The sequence below is a fragment of the Scyliorhinus torazame genome, chromosome 6 (genome assembly GCF_047496885.1).
Source record: "Scyliorhinus torazame isolate Kashiwa2021f chromosome 6, sScyTor2.1, whole genome shotgun sequence".
NCBI lineage: Eukaryota > Metazoa > Chordata > Chondrichthyes > Carcharhiniformes > Scyliorhinidae > Scyliorhinus > Scyliorhinus torazame.
In genome coordinates this window covers 314,370,121-314,386,844 of record NC_092712.1, presented here as the reverse complement: position 1 = coordinate 314,386,844, position 16,724 = coordinate 314,370,121, and the positions used below count along the sequence as shown (strand labels likewise).

General features: G+C 53.5%; 1 protein-coding gene across 1 annotated transcript in view; it reads left to right on the top strand.

Moving 5' to 3' along the window:
- The window catches only part of nek11 (NIMA-related kinase 11), a 476,774-nt gene that overhangs the window by 170,985 nt on the left and 289,065 nt on the right, over positions 1-16,724 (top strand). Inside the window, exon 4 of the mRNA XM_072510106.1 lies at positions 2,285-2,403. Within this exon, the coding sequence (XP_072366207.1) occupies positions 2,285-2,403 (119 nt within the window). The remainder of the gene's footprint in view (positions 1-2,284; positions 2,404-16,724) is intronic.

Here is a 16,724-nt window from a genome sequence, read left to right as displayed (position 1 = left end):
AGTCATTCCCCACCCCCCCCCCCCCCCCACCGGCGGCGTTACCAGGAGGTACTGCCAAGGGGTAGTGCCAGTGGTGGTTCATGAGGGATCTGCTGAGTATTCCGTATCTATGGTGGTTGGGGGGACGGGGATTCCGTAGTGGTGGTGGTTGGGGGCAATTCCATGGGGGGGGGGGGAGATTCTGTGGTGGTTGAGGTGGGGGGAATTCCATGGGGGGGGGGGATTCTGTGGCGGTAGTGGGGTTTCCCCTTTCTATTGTTATCTTCACATTGGTGTGCCCTTTAAAAACGCCCCCCCCCCCCCCGATCTCTCAGGAGCTGAGGTTGCCGAATGAGCTCGCCACACCAGTGTGACGCGGTGCGACCCGTATCTTCCACTTTTTTGTGTCCGAGTGTTTAAAATTATGGCAGGAAAAGCCGGCGGTGCGGTCGGCGGGAGGCCCACACTCCGCTTTTCCCACCCGAGTCCACACTTAGACAAAGAAAATGAGAAAATACCACCCCGTGAAACGACCATTTTCTGATGTTGAAAACCCAACTGGTTCGCCAATGTCCTTTAGAATTGGAAATCGGCCATCCTTACCTGGTCTGACCTATATCTGACTCCAGACAATTGCCCTCTGAAATGGCCGTGTATGCCACTCAGCCCAATGGCAGTTAAGGATGGGCAACAAATGCCCATTGATGCCCATATGCTCACGAACGAAGCATGCTGTTTAGGGAAGGAAATCTGCCATCCTTACCTGCTCCGGCCTACATCTGACTCCAAGCCACGTTAACGTGGTTGACTCTTTACTGCCCTCTGAATTGGCCGAACGAGCCACTCCGTTCAAAGGCAATTAGGGATGGGCAATGACGGCTGGCCTTGTCAGCGATGCCCATACCCATGAAAGAATAAATTAGAGATAAATGTCTCTGCAACGTGCTTCAGAGATGGTCTCTTATAGTCGTGGTCTCCCGTGCCCTGCACAGTTCCACCATCCAGTAGAGATTGCAGCTCAGAAGGAAGGTGGGTTAGAGGACAAATGGGGTGGTGGGGCGGTGGGGGGGGGGGGGGGGAAGACAAATTAGCACCAAGGGAAACCCTCATTGCCAAACATCTCTGATATAAGAGGTGGTGGCACGGTAGCACAGTGGTTAGCACGGTGGCTTCACAGCTCCAGGATCTCGGGTTCGATTCCCGGCTTGGGTCACTGTCCGTGCGGAGTCTGCAGTTCTTCCCCGTGTCTGCGTGGGTTTCCTCCGGGTGCTCCGGTTTCCCCCCACAGTCCAAAGATGTGCAGGTTAGGTGGATTGGCCATGATAAATTGCCCTTAGGTTAGGTGGGGTTACGGGGATGGGGGTGAAGGTGTGGGCTTAAATAGCTCATTCCAAGAGCCGGTGCAGACTCGATGGGCCAAATGGCCTCTTTCTGCACTCTAAATTCTATGACCTATGATCTATAAAAATATGGCAAAATAAGGGCAAAACACGTTACTTCATGATTTTTATTTTGAAATGTTTTTCACATAATTAATCCAACGTTTTCTCAAAAATTTACAGTGTAACGATAATGGATGGGATTCCCCCCCCCCCCTCCCATTTTCCGACATGGGGCGCTCCTGCTGACGGCGGGATTCCTGGGTTCCCGCAGCCGGCCAATGGCGTTTCACATTGTGGCCGTCCCACGCTGCCGGCGAAGTGGAGGTTCTCGCCCACGGAGGATCCCGCAGAGTAGCTCTAATGACTCATGTCGATGAGCAATTCTCATTTAAAAACCACACTGGGTGTTTACAAGTTAAACATACTCTAAATATTAAAATAGCAAAGAAAAGCCATCTTGACATAACAAGGCTCTCTTTCGACCTTCTGTTAAGTATTGTAAAATCATCCAATTGAAAAACACCATCGAAGGACCTTCCATTCTGACCTCAAATGTTAGACGGAATTCTCCACCCATTGCGATTCATCTTTCCCGCCGGCAGAACACCCCATCCCCCGGGTTTCCCGGCGGCTAGGAGTGTCTTCAATGGGAAATCCCGTTGACAAGCGGTGGGGAAGAGAAAACCCCTCTGCTGGTGAACGCCGCGCCGCCGACAAACGCGTGGCTGGGGGGGGGGCGGGAATCCTGCCCGTAATCTTCGTCTCTCTCTCTCTCTCTCCACAGACGCTGCCTAACCTGCTGAGTCTTTCCAGCATTTTCTGTTCCTATTGCAGAGTTCCAGCAGTGTTTTCCTTGAGGCGAAGTATTCAGTCGATGTGCAAGCTTAACTTGAGGTTCTGCTTTCCTTTTTAAATGTTCTCAGGGTGGAGATTTGCAATGTCGAATTGAAGAGTATCGAAGAGCTGATTGGACATTCGCGGAAGGCCAGGTCATTGAATGGTTTATTCAGTTACTGCTGGGAGCCCAGTACATGCACGAGAGGTATAAATCCTATTGGCTTTTCCTCTGAAGCAACTTTGCAATAATTAATACATCACAATGTAATCACAAGTAATACATTTTTGTTTTGTGCAATGTTGTAGTGACAATGTTATTACAAAGTGTACTTCATCACCATGTGCGCAGGATTAAGAACTGTTAATAGGTTCAATCTGCCTAAATTACCATTTCATATATCTTTTTATACTTATGGAAAATATCCAAGGCCTCCTGAAATCATGCTGTGGATTCTGAACACTTTCTGCCTTTGCCTCTGGACTTTTTTAGCTGAAGCATGTGTCTTATTTATGTTAAACAAATTAACTAAGGCACCACTAAAATAGCTGAGCGAAATCTCAGATAAATGTGTTATCTGCTCCTGTACTGGGGCCAAAGAGCTACATTATTCGGTATTCAGACCTGCTTCAATGGTGTGTTTGCTCTTCTACATATTCATAGAATTTATAGAATCCCTACAGTGCAGAAGGAGGCCATTTGGCCCATCGAGTCTGCACTGACCCCCCGAAAGGGCACTCTACCTAGGCCCACTCCCCCACCCGATCCCTGTAACCCCATGCATTGAGCATGGCCAATCCACTTAATCTGCACATCTTTGGACTGTGGGAAGAATCGCAGAAGCCCGATGGTGGAGGGTGTCCAGAACCAGGGGTCACAGTCTGAGGATACGGGGTAAACCATTTAGGACAGAGATAGGGAGAAATTTCTTCAATCAGAGAGCGGTTGGCTGCGGAGTTCATTACCACAGGAAGTAGTTGAGGCCGAAACATTGGGTGTTTTCAAAAAGCAGTTAGATATAGCACTTGGGGGCGAAGGGGATCAAAGGATATGGGGGGGGGAAGCGGGATTAGGCTATTGAGTTGGATGATCAGCCATGATCATAATGAATGGCGGAGCAGGCTCGAAGGGCCGAATGGCCTCCTCCTGTTTTCTATGAAAATTACGCAGACACTGGGAGAACGTGCAAACTCCACGAGGCCGGAATTGAACCCGGGTCCCTGGCGCTGTGAGGCAGCTGTGCTAACCACTGTGCCATCCTGCCATCCTGGTCAAACTCTCACTCAGCCTTTAATCATATCTAGGTGAATGGAAAAGAAAGACTTACATTTATATAGCACCTTTCATGAATCTAGTTGTCCCAAAGCACTTTGTGACCAATTATGTACTTTTGAAGGATAGTCAAGGCTGTAATGTAGGAAACATGGAAACCAATTTGCGCACAGCAAATGCCCACAGTAATAAGGACCAGGTAATCTGTCCTGTTACTGATGATGGCTGAGGGATAAATATGGCCAGGGACCCAGGGATATAAGCATTGCTGTTCTTCAAGATAGTGGCACAGGGTTGGTTCTCCCACCTGAGTAAACAGGGCCTTGGGTTCACATCTCATCTGAGAGACAACACCTTCACATGTGTGGCACTCTCCTAGTTGCAGCATTCTCCTGGGCGCAGCACTCTCCTGGTAGCAGCACTCGCCTGGGAGCAACACTCTCCTCGTTGCAGCACTCTCCTGGGATCAACACTCTCCTAGTAGCAGCACTCTCATGGGAGCAGCACTCTCCTAGTTGCAGCATTCTCCTGCGATCAATACTCTGCTAGGAGCAGCACTCTCCTGGGAGCAACACTCTCCTAGTTGCAGCACTCTTCTAGTTGCAGCACTCTCCTGGGAGCAACACTCTCCTAGTAGCAGCACTCTCCTGGGAGCAACACTCTCCTGGGAGCAGCACTCTCCTAGTTGCAGCATTCTCCTGGGATCAACACTCTCCTAGTAGCAGCACTCTCATGGGAGCAGCACTCTCCTAGTTGCAGCATTCTCCTGGGATCAATACTCTCCTAGTAGCAGCACTCTCCTGGGAGCAACACTCTCCTAGTAGCAGCACTCTCCTGGGAGCAACACTCTCCTGGTATCAGTACTCTCCTAGTTGTAGCACTCTCCTGGGAGCAACACTCTCCTGGGAGCAGGACTCTCCCAGTTGCAGCATTCTCCTGGGATCAACACTCTCCTAGTAGCAGCACTCTCCTGGGAGTAACACTCTACTAGTTGCAGCACTCTCCTGGGATCAACACTCTCCTAGTTGCAGCATTCTCCTGGGATCAATACTCTCCTAGTAGCAGCACTCTCCTGGGAGCAACACTCTCCTAGTTGCAGCACTCTTCTAGTTGCAGCACTCTCCTGGGAGCAACACTCTCCTAGCAGCAGCACTCTGCTGGGAGCAACACTCTCCTGGGAGCAGCACTCTCCTAGTTGCAGCACTGTCCTGGGAGCAACACTCTCCTAGTTGCAGCATTCTCCTGGGAGCAACACTCTCCTGGGAGCAGGACTCTCCTAGTTGCAGCATTCTCCTGGGCGCAGCACTCTCCTGGTAGCAGCACTCGCCTGGGAGCAACACTCTCCTCGTTGCAGCACTCTCCTGGGATCAACACTCTCCTAGTAGCAGCACTCTCATGGGAGCAGCACTCTCCTAGTTGCAGCATTCTCCTGCGATCAATACTCTGCTAGGAGCAGCACTCTCCTGGGAGCAACACTCTCCTAGTTGCAGCACTCTTCTAGTTGCAGCACTCTCCTGGGAGCAACACTCTCCTAGTAGCAGCACTCTCCTGGGAGCAACACTCTCCTGGGATCAACACTCTCCTAGTAGCAGCACTCTCATGGGAGCAGCACTCTCCTAGTTGCAGCATTCTCCTGGGATCAATACTCTCCTAGTAGCAGCACTCTCCTGGGAGCAACACTCTCCTAGTAGCAGCACTCTCCTGGGAGCAACACTCTCCTGGTATCAGTACTCTCCTAGTTGCAGCACTCTCCTGGGAGCAACACTCTCCTGGGAGCAGGACACTCCTAGTTGCAGCATTCTCCTGGGATCAACACTCTCCTAGTAGCAGCACTCTCCTGGGAGTAACACTCTCCTAGTTGCAGCACTCTCCTGGGATCAACACTCTCCTAGTTGCAGCATTCTCCTGGGATCAATACTCTCCTAGTAGCAGCACTCTCCTGGGAGCAACACTCTCCTAGTTGCAGCACTCTTCTAGTTGCAGCACTCTCCTGGGAGCAACACTCTCCTAGTAGCAGCACTCTCCTGGGAGCAACACTCTCCTGGGAGCAGCACTCTCCTAGTTGCAGCACTGTCCTGGGAGCAACACTCTCCTAGTTGCAGCATTCTCCTGGGAGCAACACTCTCCTGGGAGCAGGACTCTCCTAGTTGCAGCATTCTCCTGGGCGCAGCACTCTCCTGGTAGCAGCACTCGCCTGGGAGCAACACTCTCCTCGTTGCAGCACTCTCCTGGGATCAACACTCTCCTAGTAGCAGCACTCTCATGGGAGCAGCACTCTCCTAGTTGCAGCATTCTCCTGCGATCAATATTCTCCTAGTAGCAGCACTCTCCTGGGAGCAACACTCTCCTAGTTGCAGCACTCTTCTAGTTGCAGCACTCTCCTGGGAGCAACACTCTCCGAGTAGCAGCACTCTCCTGGGAGCAACACTCTCCTGGGAGCAGCACTCTCCTAGTTGCAGCATTCTCCTGGGATCAACACTCTCCTAGTAGCAGCACTCTCATGGGAGCAGCACTCTCCTAGTTGCAGCATTCTCCTGGGATCAATACTCTCTTGTAGCAGCACTCTCCTGGGAGCAACACTCTCCTAGTTGCAGCACTCTCCTGGGAGCAACACTCTCTTGGGAGCAGCACTCTCCTAGTTGCAGCACTCTCCTGGGAGCAACACACTCCTGGGAGCAGGACTCTCCTAGTTGCAGCATTCTCCTGGGATCAACACTCTCCTAGTAGCAGCACTCTCCTGGGAGTAACACTCTCCTAGTTGCAGCACTCTCCTGGGATCAACACTCTCCTAGTTGCAGCATTCTCCTGGGATCAATACTCTCCTAGTAGCAGCACTCTCCTGGGAGCAACACTCTCCTAGTTGCAGCACTCTTCTAGTTGCAGTACTCTCCTGGGAGCAAAACTCTCCTAGTAGCAGCACTCTCCTGGGAGCAACACTCTCCTGGTATCAGTACTCTCCTAGTTGCAGCACTCTCCTGGGAGCAACACTCTCCTGGGAGCAGGACTCTCCTAGTTGCAGCATTGTCCTGGGATCAACACTCTCCTAGTAGCAGCACTCTCCTGGGCGTAACACTCTCCTAGTTGCAGCACTTTCGGGGATCAACACTCTCCTAGTTGCAGCATTCTCCTGGGATCAATACTCTCCTAGTAGCAGCACTCTCCTGGGAGCAACACTCTCCTAGTTGCAGCACTCTTCTAGTTGCAGCACTCTCCTGGGAGCAACACTCTCCTAGTAGCAGCACTCTCCTGGGAGCAACACTCTCCTGGGAGCAACACTCTCCTAGTTGCAGCATTCTCCTGGGAGCAACACTCTCCTGGGAGCAGGACTCTCCTAGTTGCAGCATTCTCCTGGGATCAACACTCTCCTAGTAGCAGCACTCTCCTGGGAGCAACACTCTCCTAGTTGCAGCACTCTTCTAGTTGCAGCACTCTCCTGGGAGCAACACTCTCCTAGTAGCAGCACTCTCCTGGGAGCAACACTCTCGTGGGAGCAGCACTCTCCTAGTTGCAGCACTCTCCTGGGAGCAACACTCTCCTGGTTGCAACACTCTCCTGGGAGCAACACTCTACTGGTTGCAGCATTCTCCTAGTTGCAGCACTCTCCTAGTTGCAGCACTCTCCTGGTTGCAACACTCTCCTAGTTGCAACACTCTCCTTGTTGCATCACTCTCCTGGTAGCAACACTCTCCTAGTTGCAACACTCTCCTGGGAGCAACACTCTCGTGGGAGCAGCACTCTCCTAGTTGCAGCACTGTCCTGGGATCAACACTCTCCTAGTAGCAACACTCTCCTGGGAGCAACACTCTACTGGTTGCAACACTCTCCTAGTAGCAGCACTCTCCTGGGAGCAACACTCTCGTGGGAGCAGCACTCTCCTAGTTGCAGCACTCTCCTGGGATCAACACTCTCCTAGTAGCAGCACTCTCCTGGGAGCAACACTCTCCTAGTTGCAACACTCTCTTGTTGCAGCACTCTCCTGGTAGCAACACTCTCCTGGGAGCAACACTCTCCTAGTTGCAGCACTCTCCTGGGAGCAACACTCTCCTGGGAGCAACACTCTCCTAGTTGCAGCATTCTCCTGGGAGGAACACTCTCCTGGTTGCAGCACTCTCCTAGTAGCAGCACTCTCCTGGTAGCAACACTCTCCTGGGAGCAACACTCTCCTGGTTGCAACACTCTCCTGGTTGCAACACTCTCCTGGGAGCAACACTCTCCTAGTTGCAGCACTCTCCTGGGAGCAACACTCTCCCAGTTGCAGCACTCTCCTGGGAGCAACACTCTCCTGGGAGCAACACTCTCCTGGTTGCAGCATTCTCCTGGGAGCAACACACTCCCAGTTGCAGCATTCTCCTGGGAGCAACACTCTCCTAGATGCAGCATTCTCCTGGGAGCAGCACTCTCCTAGTTGCAGCACTCTCCTGGGAGCAACACTCTCCTAGTTGCAGCATTCTCCTGGGAGCAGCACTCTCCTAGTAGCAGCATTCTCCTGGTTGCAGCACTCTCCTGGTTGCAACACTCTCCTAGTTGCAGCACTCTCCTGGGAGCAACATTCTCCTGGTTGCAGCACTCTCCTGGTTGCAACACTCTCCTAGTTGCAGCACTCGCCTGGGAGCAACATTCTCCTGGTTGCAGCACTCTCCTGGTTGCAACACTCTCCTATTTGCAGCACTCTCCTGGGAACAGCACTCTCCTAGTTGCAGCATTCTCCTGGGAGCAACACTCTCCTGGTTGCAGCACTCTCCTGGGAGCAACATTCTCCCAGATGCAGCATTCTCCTGGGAGCAACACTCTCCTAGTTGCAGCATTCTCCTGGGAGCAACACTCTCCTGGTTGCAGCACTCTCCTGGGAGCAACATTCTCCCAGTTGCAGCATTCGCCTGGGAGCAGCACTCTCCTGGGAGCAACACTCTCCTGGGAGCAACACTCTCCTGGTTGCAGCATTCTCCTGGGAGCAACACTCTCCCAGTTGCAGCATTCTCCTGGGAGCAACACTCACCTAGTTGCAGCATTCTCCTGGGAGCAGCACTCTCCTAGTTGCAGCACTCTCCTGGGAGCAACACTCTCCTAGTTGCAGCATTCTCCTGGGAGCAACACTCTCCTAGTAGCAGCATTCTCCTGGTTGCAGCACTCTCCTGGTTGCAACATTCTCCTGGGAGCAGCACTCTCCCGGGTGCAGCACTCTCCTGGGAGCAACATTCTCCTGGTTGCAGCACTCTCCTAGTTGCAACACTCTCCTAGTTGCAGCACTCTCCTGGGAACAGCACTCTCCTAGTTGCAGCATTCTTCTGGGAGCAACACTCTCCTGGGAGCAGCACTCTCCTAGTTGCAGCACTCTCCTGGTAGCAGCATTCTCCTGGTATCAACACTCTCTTGGGAGCAACACTCTCCTAGTTGCAGCACTCTCCTGGTAGCAGCATTCTCCTGGGAGCAACACTCTCCTAGTTGCAGCCCTCTCCTAGTTGCAGCACTCTCCTGGGAGCAACACTGTCCTGGGAGCAACACTCTCCTAGTTGTAGCACTCTCCTAGTTGCAGCATTCTCCTGGTAGCAGCACTCTCCTAGTTGCAGCACTCTCCTGGTAGCAGCATTCTCCTGGTATCAACACTCTCTTGGGAGCAACACTCTCCTAGTTGCAGCACTCTCCTGGTAGCAGCATTCTCCTGGGAGCAACACTCTCCTAGTTTCAGCCTCTCCTAGTTGCAGCACTCTCCTGGGAGCAACACTCTCCTGGGAGCAACACTCTCCTAGTTGTAGCACTCTCCTAGTTGCAGCATTCTCCTGGTAGCAGCACTCTCCTGGGAGCAGCACTCTCCTGGCAGCAGCACTCTCCTGGTATCAGTATCTCCGAGTTGCAGCATTCTCCTGGGAGCAACACTCTCCTGGGAGCAACACTCTCCTTTTTGCAGCACTCTCCTAGTTGCAGCATTCTCCTGGGAGCAACGCTCTGCTAGTAGCAGCACTCTCCTGGGAGCAACACTCTCCTGGTATCAGTACTCTCCCAGTTGCAGCACTCTCCTGGGAGCAACACTCTCCTGGGAGCAGGACTCTCCTAGTTGCAGCATTCTCCTGGGATCAACACTCTCCTAGTAGCAGGACTCTCCTGGGAGTAACACTCTCCTAGTTGCAGCACTCTCCTGGGATCAACACTCTCCTAGTTGCAGCATTCTCCTGGGATCAATACTCTCCTAGTAGCAGCACTCTCCTGGGAGCAACACTCTCCTAGTTGCAGCACTCTCCTAGTTGCAGCACTCTCCTGGGAGCAACACTCTCCTGGGAGCAGGACTCTCCTAGTTGCAGCATTGTCCTGGGATCAACACTCTCCTAGTAGCAGCACTCTCCTGGGAGTAACACTCTCCTAGTTGCAGCACTTTCGGGGATCAACACTCTCCTAGTTGCAGCATTCTCCTGGGATCAATACTCTCCTAGTAGCAGCACTCTCCTGGGAGCAACACTCTCCTAGTTGCAGCACTCTTCTAGTTGCAGCACTCTCCTGGGAGCAACACTCTCCTAGTAGCAGCACTCTCCTGGGAGCAACACTCTCCTGGGAGCAACACTCTCCTAGTTGCAGCATTCTCCTGGGAGCAACACTCTCCTGGGAGCAGGACTCTCCTAGTTGCAGCATTCTCCTGGGATCAACACTCTCCTAGTAGCAGCACTCTCCTGGGAGCAACACTCTCCTAGTTGCAGCACTCTTCTAGTTGCAGCACTCTCCTGGGAGCAACACTCTCCTAGTAGCAGCACTCTCCTGGGAGCAACACTCTCGTGGGAGCAGCACTCTCCTAGTTGCAGCACTCTCCTGGGAGCAACACTCTCCTGGTTGCAACACTCTCCTGGGAGCAACACTCTACTGGTTGCAGCATTCTCCTAGTTGCAGCACTCTCCTAGTTGCAGCACTCTCCTGGTTGCAACACTCTCCTAGTTGCAACACTCTCCTTGTTGCATCACTCTCCTGGTAGCAACACTCTCCTAGTTGCAACACTCTCCTGGGAGCAACACTCTCGTGGGAGCAGCACTCTCCTAGTTGCAGCACTGTCCTGGGATCAACACTCTCCTAGTAGCAACACTCTCCTGGGAGCAACACTCTACTGGTTGCAACACTCTCCTAGTAGCAGCACTCTCCTGGGAGCAACACTCTCGTGGGAGCAGCACTCTCCTAGTTGCAGCACTCTCCTGGGATCAACACTCTCCTAGTAGCAGCACTCTCCTGGGAGCAACACTCTCCTAGTTGCAACACTCTCTTGTTGCAGCACTCTCCTGGTAGCAACACTCTCCTGGGAGCAACACTCTCCTAGTTGCAGCACTCTCCTGGGAGCAACACTCTCCTGGGAGCAACACTCTCCTAGTTGCAGCATTCTCCTGGGAGCAACACTCTCCTGGTTGCAGCACTCTCCTAGTAGCAGCACTCTCCTGGTAGCAACACTCTCCTGGGAGCAACACTCTCCTGGTTGCAACACTCTCCTGGTTGCAACACTCTCCTGGGAGCAACACTCTCCTAGTTGCAGCACTCTCCTGGGAGCAACACTCTCCCAGTTGCAGCACTCTCCTGGGAGCAACACTCTCCTGGGAGCAACACTCTCCTGGTTGCAGCATTCTCCTGGGAGCAACACACTCCCAGTTGCAGCATTCTCCTGGGAGCAACACTCTCCTAGATGCAGCATTCTCCTGGGAGCAGCACTCTCCTAGTTGCAGCACTCTCCTGGGAGCAACACTCTCCTAGTTGCAGCATTCTCCTGGGAGCAGCACTCTCCTAGTAGCAGCATTCTCCTGGTTGCAGCACTCTCCTGGTTGCAACACTCTCCTAGTTGCAGCACTCTCCTGGGAGCAACATTCTCCTGGTTGCAGCACTCTCCTGGTTGCAACACTCTCCTAGTTGCAGCACTCGCCTGGGAGCAACATTCTCCTGGTTGCAGCACTCTCCTGGTTGCAACACTCTCCTATTTGCAGCACTCTCCTGGGAACAGCACTCTCCTAGTTGCAGCATTCTCCTGGGAGCAACACTCTCCTGGTTGCAGCACTCTCCTGGGAGCAACATTCTCCCAGATGCAGCATTCTCCTGGGAGCAACACTCTCCTAGTTGCAGCATTCTCCTGGGAGCAACACTCTCCTGGTTGCAGCACTCTCCTGGGAGCAACATTCTCCCAGTTGCAGCATTCGCCTGGGAGCAGCACTCTCCTGGGAGCAACACTCTCCTGGGAGCAACACTCTCCTGGTTGCAGCATTCTCCTGGGAGCAACACTCTCCCAGTTGCAGCATTCTCCTGGGAGCAACACTCACCTAGTTGCAGCATTCTCCTGGGAGCAGCACTCTCCTAGTTGCAGCACTCTCCTGGGAGCAACACTCTCCTAGTTGCAGCATTCTCCTGGGAGCAACACTCTCCTAGTAGCAGCATTCTCCTGGTTGCAGCACTCTCCTGGTTGCAACATTCTCCTGGGAGCAGCACTCTCCCGGGTGCAGCACTCTCCTGGGAGCAACATTCTCCTGGTTGCAGCACTCTCCTAGTTGCAACACTCTCCTAGTTGCAGCACTCTCCTGGGAACAGCACTCTCCTAGTTGCAGCATTCTTCTGGGAGCAACACTCTCCTGGGAGCAGCACTCTCCTAGTTGCAGCACTCTCCTGGTAGCAGCATTCTCCTGGTATCAACACTCTCTTGGGAGCAACACTCTCCTAGTTGCAGCACTCTCCTGGTAGCAGCATTCTCCTGGGAGCAACACTCTCCTAGTTGCAGCCCTCTCCTAGTTGCAGCACTCTCCTGGGAGCAACACTGTCCTGGGAGCAACACTCTCCTAGTTGTAGCACTCTCCTAGTTGCAGCATTCTCCTGGTAGCAGCACTCTCCTAGTTGCAGCACTCTCCTGGTAGCAGCATTCTCCTGGTATCAACACTCTCTTGGGAGCAACACTCTCCTAGTTGCAGCACTCTCCTGGTAGCAGCATTCTCCTGGGAGCAACACTCTCCTAGTTTCAGCCTCTCCTAGTTGCAGCACTCTCCTGGGAGCAACACTCTCCTGGGAGCAACACTCTCCTAGTTGTAGCACTCTCCTAGTTGCAGCATTCTCCTGGTAGCAGCACTCTCCTGGGAGCAGCACTCTCCTGGCAGCAGCACTCTCCTGGTATCAGTATCTCCGAGTTGCAGCATTCTCCTGGGAGCAACACTCTCCTGGGAGCAACACTCTCCTAGTTGTAGCACTCTCCTAGTTGCAGCATTCTCCTGGGAGCAACGCTCTGCTAGTAGCAGCACTCTCCTGGGAGCAACACTCTCCTGGTATCAGTACTCTCCCAGTTGCAGCACTCTCCTGGGAGCAACACTCTCCTGGGGGCAGGACTCTCCTAGTTGCAGCATTCTCCTGGGATCAACACTCTCCTAGTAGCAGGACTCTCCTGGGAGTAACACTCTCCTAGTTGCAGCACTCTCCTGGGATCAACACTCTCCTAGTTGCAGCATTCTCCTGGGATCAATACTCTCCTAGTAGCAGCACTCTCCTGGGAGCAACACTCTCCTAGTTGCAGCACTCTTCTAGTTGCAGCACTCTCCTGGGAGAAACACTCTCCTAGTAGCAGCACTCTCCTGGGAGCAACACTCTCCTGGGAGCAGCACTCTCCTAGTTGCAGCACTCTCCTGGGAGCAACACTCTCCTAGTTGCAGCATTCTCCTGGGTGCAACACTCTCCTGGGAGCAGGACTCTCCTAGTAGCAGCACTCTCCTGGGAGCAACACTCTCCTAGTTGCAGCACTCTCCTGGGACCAACACTCTCCTGGTTGCAACACTCTCCTGGGAGCAACACTCTACTGGTTGCAGCATTCTCCTAGTTGCAGCACTCTCCTAGTTGCAGCACTCTCCTGGTTACAACACTCTCCTAGTTGCAACACTCTCCTTGTTGCATCACTCTCCTGGTAGCAACACTCTCCTAGTTGCAACACTCTCCTTGTTGCACACTCTCCTGGTAGCAACACTCTCCTGGGAGCAACACTCTCCGAGTAGCAGCACTCTCCTGGGAGCAACACTCTCCTGGTTGCAACACTTTCCTGGGAGCAACACTCTCCTGGTTGCAGCATTCTCCTAGTTGCAGCACTCTCCTAGTTGCAGCACTCTCCTGGTTGCAACACTCTCCTAGTTGCAGCACTCTCCTGGGATCAACACTCTCCTAGTAGCAGCACTCTCCTGGGAGCAACACTCTCCTAGTTGCAACACTCTCCTTGTTGCAGCACTCTCCTGGTAGCAACACTCTCCTGGGAGCAACACTCTCCTAGTTGCAGCTCTCTCCTGGGAACAACACTCTCCTGGGAGCAACACTCTCCTAGTTGCAGCATTCTCCTGGGAGCAACACTCTCCTGGTTGCAGCACTCTCCTAGTAGCAGCACACTCCTGGTAGCAACACTCTCCTGGGAGCAACACTCTCCTGGTTGCAACACTCTCCTAGTTGCAGCACTCTCCTGGGAGCAGCACTCTCCTGGTTGCAGCACTCTCCTGGGAGCAACACTCTCCTAGTTGCAGCACTCTCCTGGTTGCAGCACTCTCCTGGGAGCAACACTCTCCTAGTTGCAGCACTCTCCTGGTTGCAGCACTCTCCTGGGAGCAACACTCTCCTAGTTGCAGCACTCTCCTGGGAGCAACACTCTCCTAGTTGCAGCACTCTCCTGGGAGCAGCACTCTCCTGGGAGCAACACTCTCCTAGTTGCAGCACTCTCCTGGGAGCAACACTCTCCCAGTTGCAGCACTCTCCTGGGAGCAACACTCTCCTGGGAGCAACACTCTCCTGGTTGCAGCATTCTCCTGGGAGCAACACTCTCCCAGTTGCAGCATTCTCCTGGGAGCAACACTCTCCTAGTTGCAGCATTCTCCTGGGAGCAGCACTCTCCTAGTTGCAGCACTCTCCTGGGAGCAACACTCTCCTAGTTGCAGCACTCTCCTGGGAGCAGCACTCTCCTAGTTGCAGCATTCTCCTGGTAGCAGCATTCTCCTGGTATCAACACTCTCTTGGGAGCAACACTCTCCTAGTTGCAGCACTCTCCTGGTAGCAGCATTCTCCTGGGAGCAACACTCTCCTAGTTGCAGCCCTCTCCTAGTTGCAGCACTCTCCTGGGAGCAACACTGTCCTGGGAGCAACACTCTCCTAGTTGCAGCACTCTCCTGGGAACAGCACTCTCCTAGTTGCAGCATTCTTCTGGGAGCAACACTCTGCTGGGAGCAGCACTCTCCTAGTTGCAGCACTCTCCTGGTAGCAGCATTCTCCTGGTATCAACACTCTCTTGGGAGCAACACTCTCCTAGTTGCAGCACTCTCCTGGTAGCAGCATTCTCCTGGGAGCAACACTCTCCTAGTTGCAGCCCTCTCCTAGTTGCAGCACTCTCCTGGGAGCAACACTGTCCTGGGAGCAACACTCTCCTAGTTGTAGCACTCTCCTAGTTGCAGCATTCTCCTGGTAGCAGCACTCTCCTAGTTGCAGCACTCTCCTGGTAGCAGCATTCTCCTGGTATCAACACTCTCTTGGGAGCAACACTCTCCTAGTTGCAGCACTCTCCTGGTAGCAGCATTCTCCTGGGAGCAACACTCTCCTAGTTGCAGCCTCTCCTAGTTGCAGCACTCTCCTGGGAGCAACACTCTCCTGGGAGCAACACTCTCCTAGTTGTAGCACTCTCCTAGTTGCAGCATTCTCCTGGTAGCAGCACTCTCCTGGGAGCAGCACTCTCCTGGCAGCAGCACTCTCCTGGTATCAGTATCTCCGAGTTGCAGCATTCTCCTGGGAGCAACACTCTCCTGGGAGCAACACTCTCCTTGTTGCAGCACTCTCCTAGTTGCAGCATTCTCCTGGGAGCAACGCTCTGCTAGTAGCAGCACTCTCCTGGGAGCAACACTCTCCTGGTATCAGTACTCTCCCAGTTGCATTACTCTCCTGGGAGCAACACTCTCCTGGGAGCAGGACTCTCCTAGTTGCAGCATTCTCCTGGGATCAGCACTCTCCTAGTAGCAGCACTCTCCTGGGAGTAACACTCTCCTAGTTGCAGCACTCTTCTAGTTGCAGCACTCTCCTGGGAGAAACACTCTCCTAGTAGCAGCACTCTCCTGGGAGCAACACTCTCCTGGGAGCAGCACTCTCCTAGTTGCAGCACTCTCCTGGGAGCAACACTCTCCTAGTTGCAGCATTCTCCTGGGAGCAACACTCTCCTGGGAGCAGGACTCTCCTAGTTGCAGCATTCTCCTGGGATCAACACTCCCCTAGTAGCAGCACTCTCCTGGGAGCAACACTCTCCTAGTTGCAGCACTCTCCTGGGACCAACACTCTCCTGGTTGCAACACTCTCCTGGGAGCAACACTCTACTGGTTGCAGCATTCTCCTAGTTGCAGCACTCTCCTAGTTGCAGCACTCTCCTGGTTACAACACTCTGCTAGTTGCAACACTCTCCTTGTTGCATCACTCTCCTAGTTGCAGCACTCTCCTAGTTGCAGCACTCTCCTGGTTGCAGCACTCTCCTAGTTGCAGCACTCTCCTGGGATCAACACTCTCCTAGTAGCAGCACTCTCCTGGGAGCAACACTCTCCTAGTTGCAACACTCTCCTTGTTGCAGCACTCTCCTGGTAGCAACACTCTCCTGGGAGCAACACTCTCCTAGTTGCAGCACTCTCCTGGGAACAACACTCTCCTGGGAGCAACACTCTCCTAGTTGCAGCATTCTCCTGGGAGCAACACTCTCCTGGTTGCAGCACTCTCCTAGTAGCAGCACTCTCCTGGTAGCAACACTCTCCTGGGAGCAACACTCTCCTGGTTGCAACACTCTCCTAGTTGCAGCACTCTCCTGGGAGCAGCACTCTCCTGGTTGCAGCACTCTCCTGGGAGCAACACTCTCCTAGTTGCAGCACTCTCCTGGTTGCAGCACTCTCCTGGGAGCAACACTCTCCTAGTTGCAGCACTCTCCTGGTTGCAGCACTCTACTGGGAGCAACACTCTCCTAGTTGCAGCACTCTCCTGGGAGCAACACTCTCCCAGTTGCAGCACTCTCCTGGGAGCAGCACTCTCCTGGGAGCAACACTCTCCTGGTTGCAACACTCTCCTGGTTGCAACACTCTCCCAGTTGCAGCACTCTCCTGGGAGCAGCACTCTCCTAGTTGCAGCATTCTCCTGGGAGCAGCACTCTCCTAGTTGCAGCACTCTCCTGGGAGCAACACTCTCCTAGTTGCAGCACTCTCCTGGGAGCAGCACTCTCCTGGGAGCAACACTCTCCTAGTTGCAGCACTCTCCTGGGAGCAACACTCTCCCAGTTG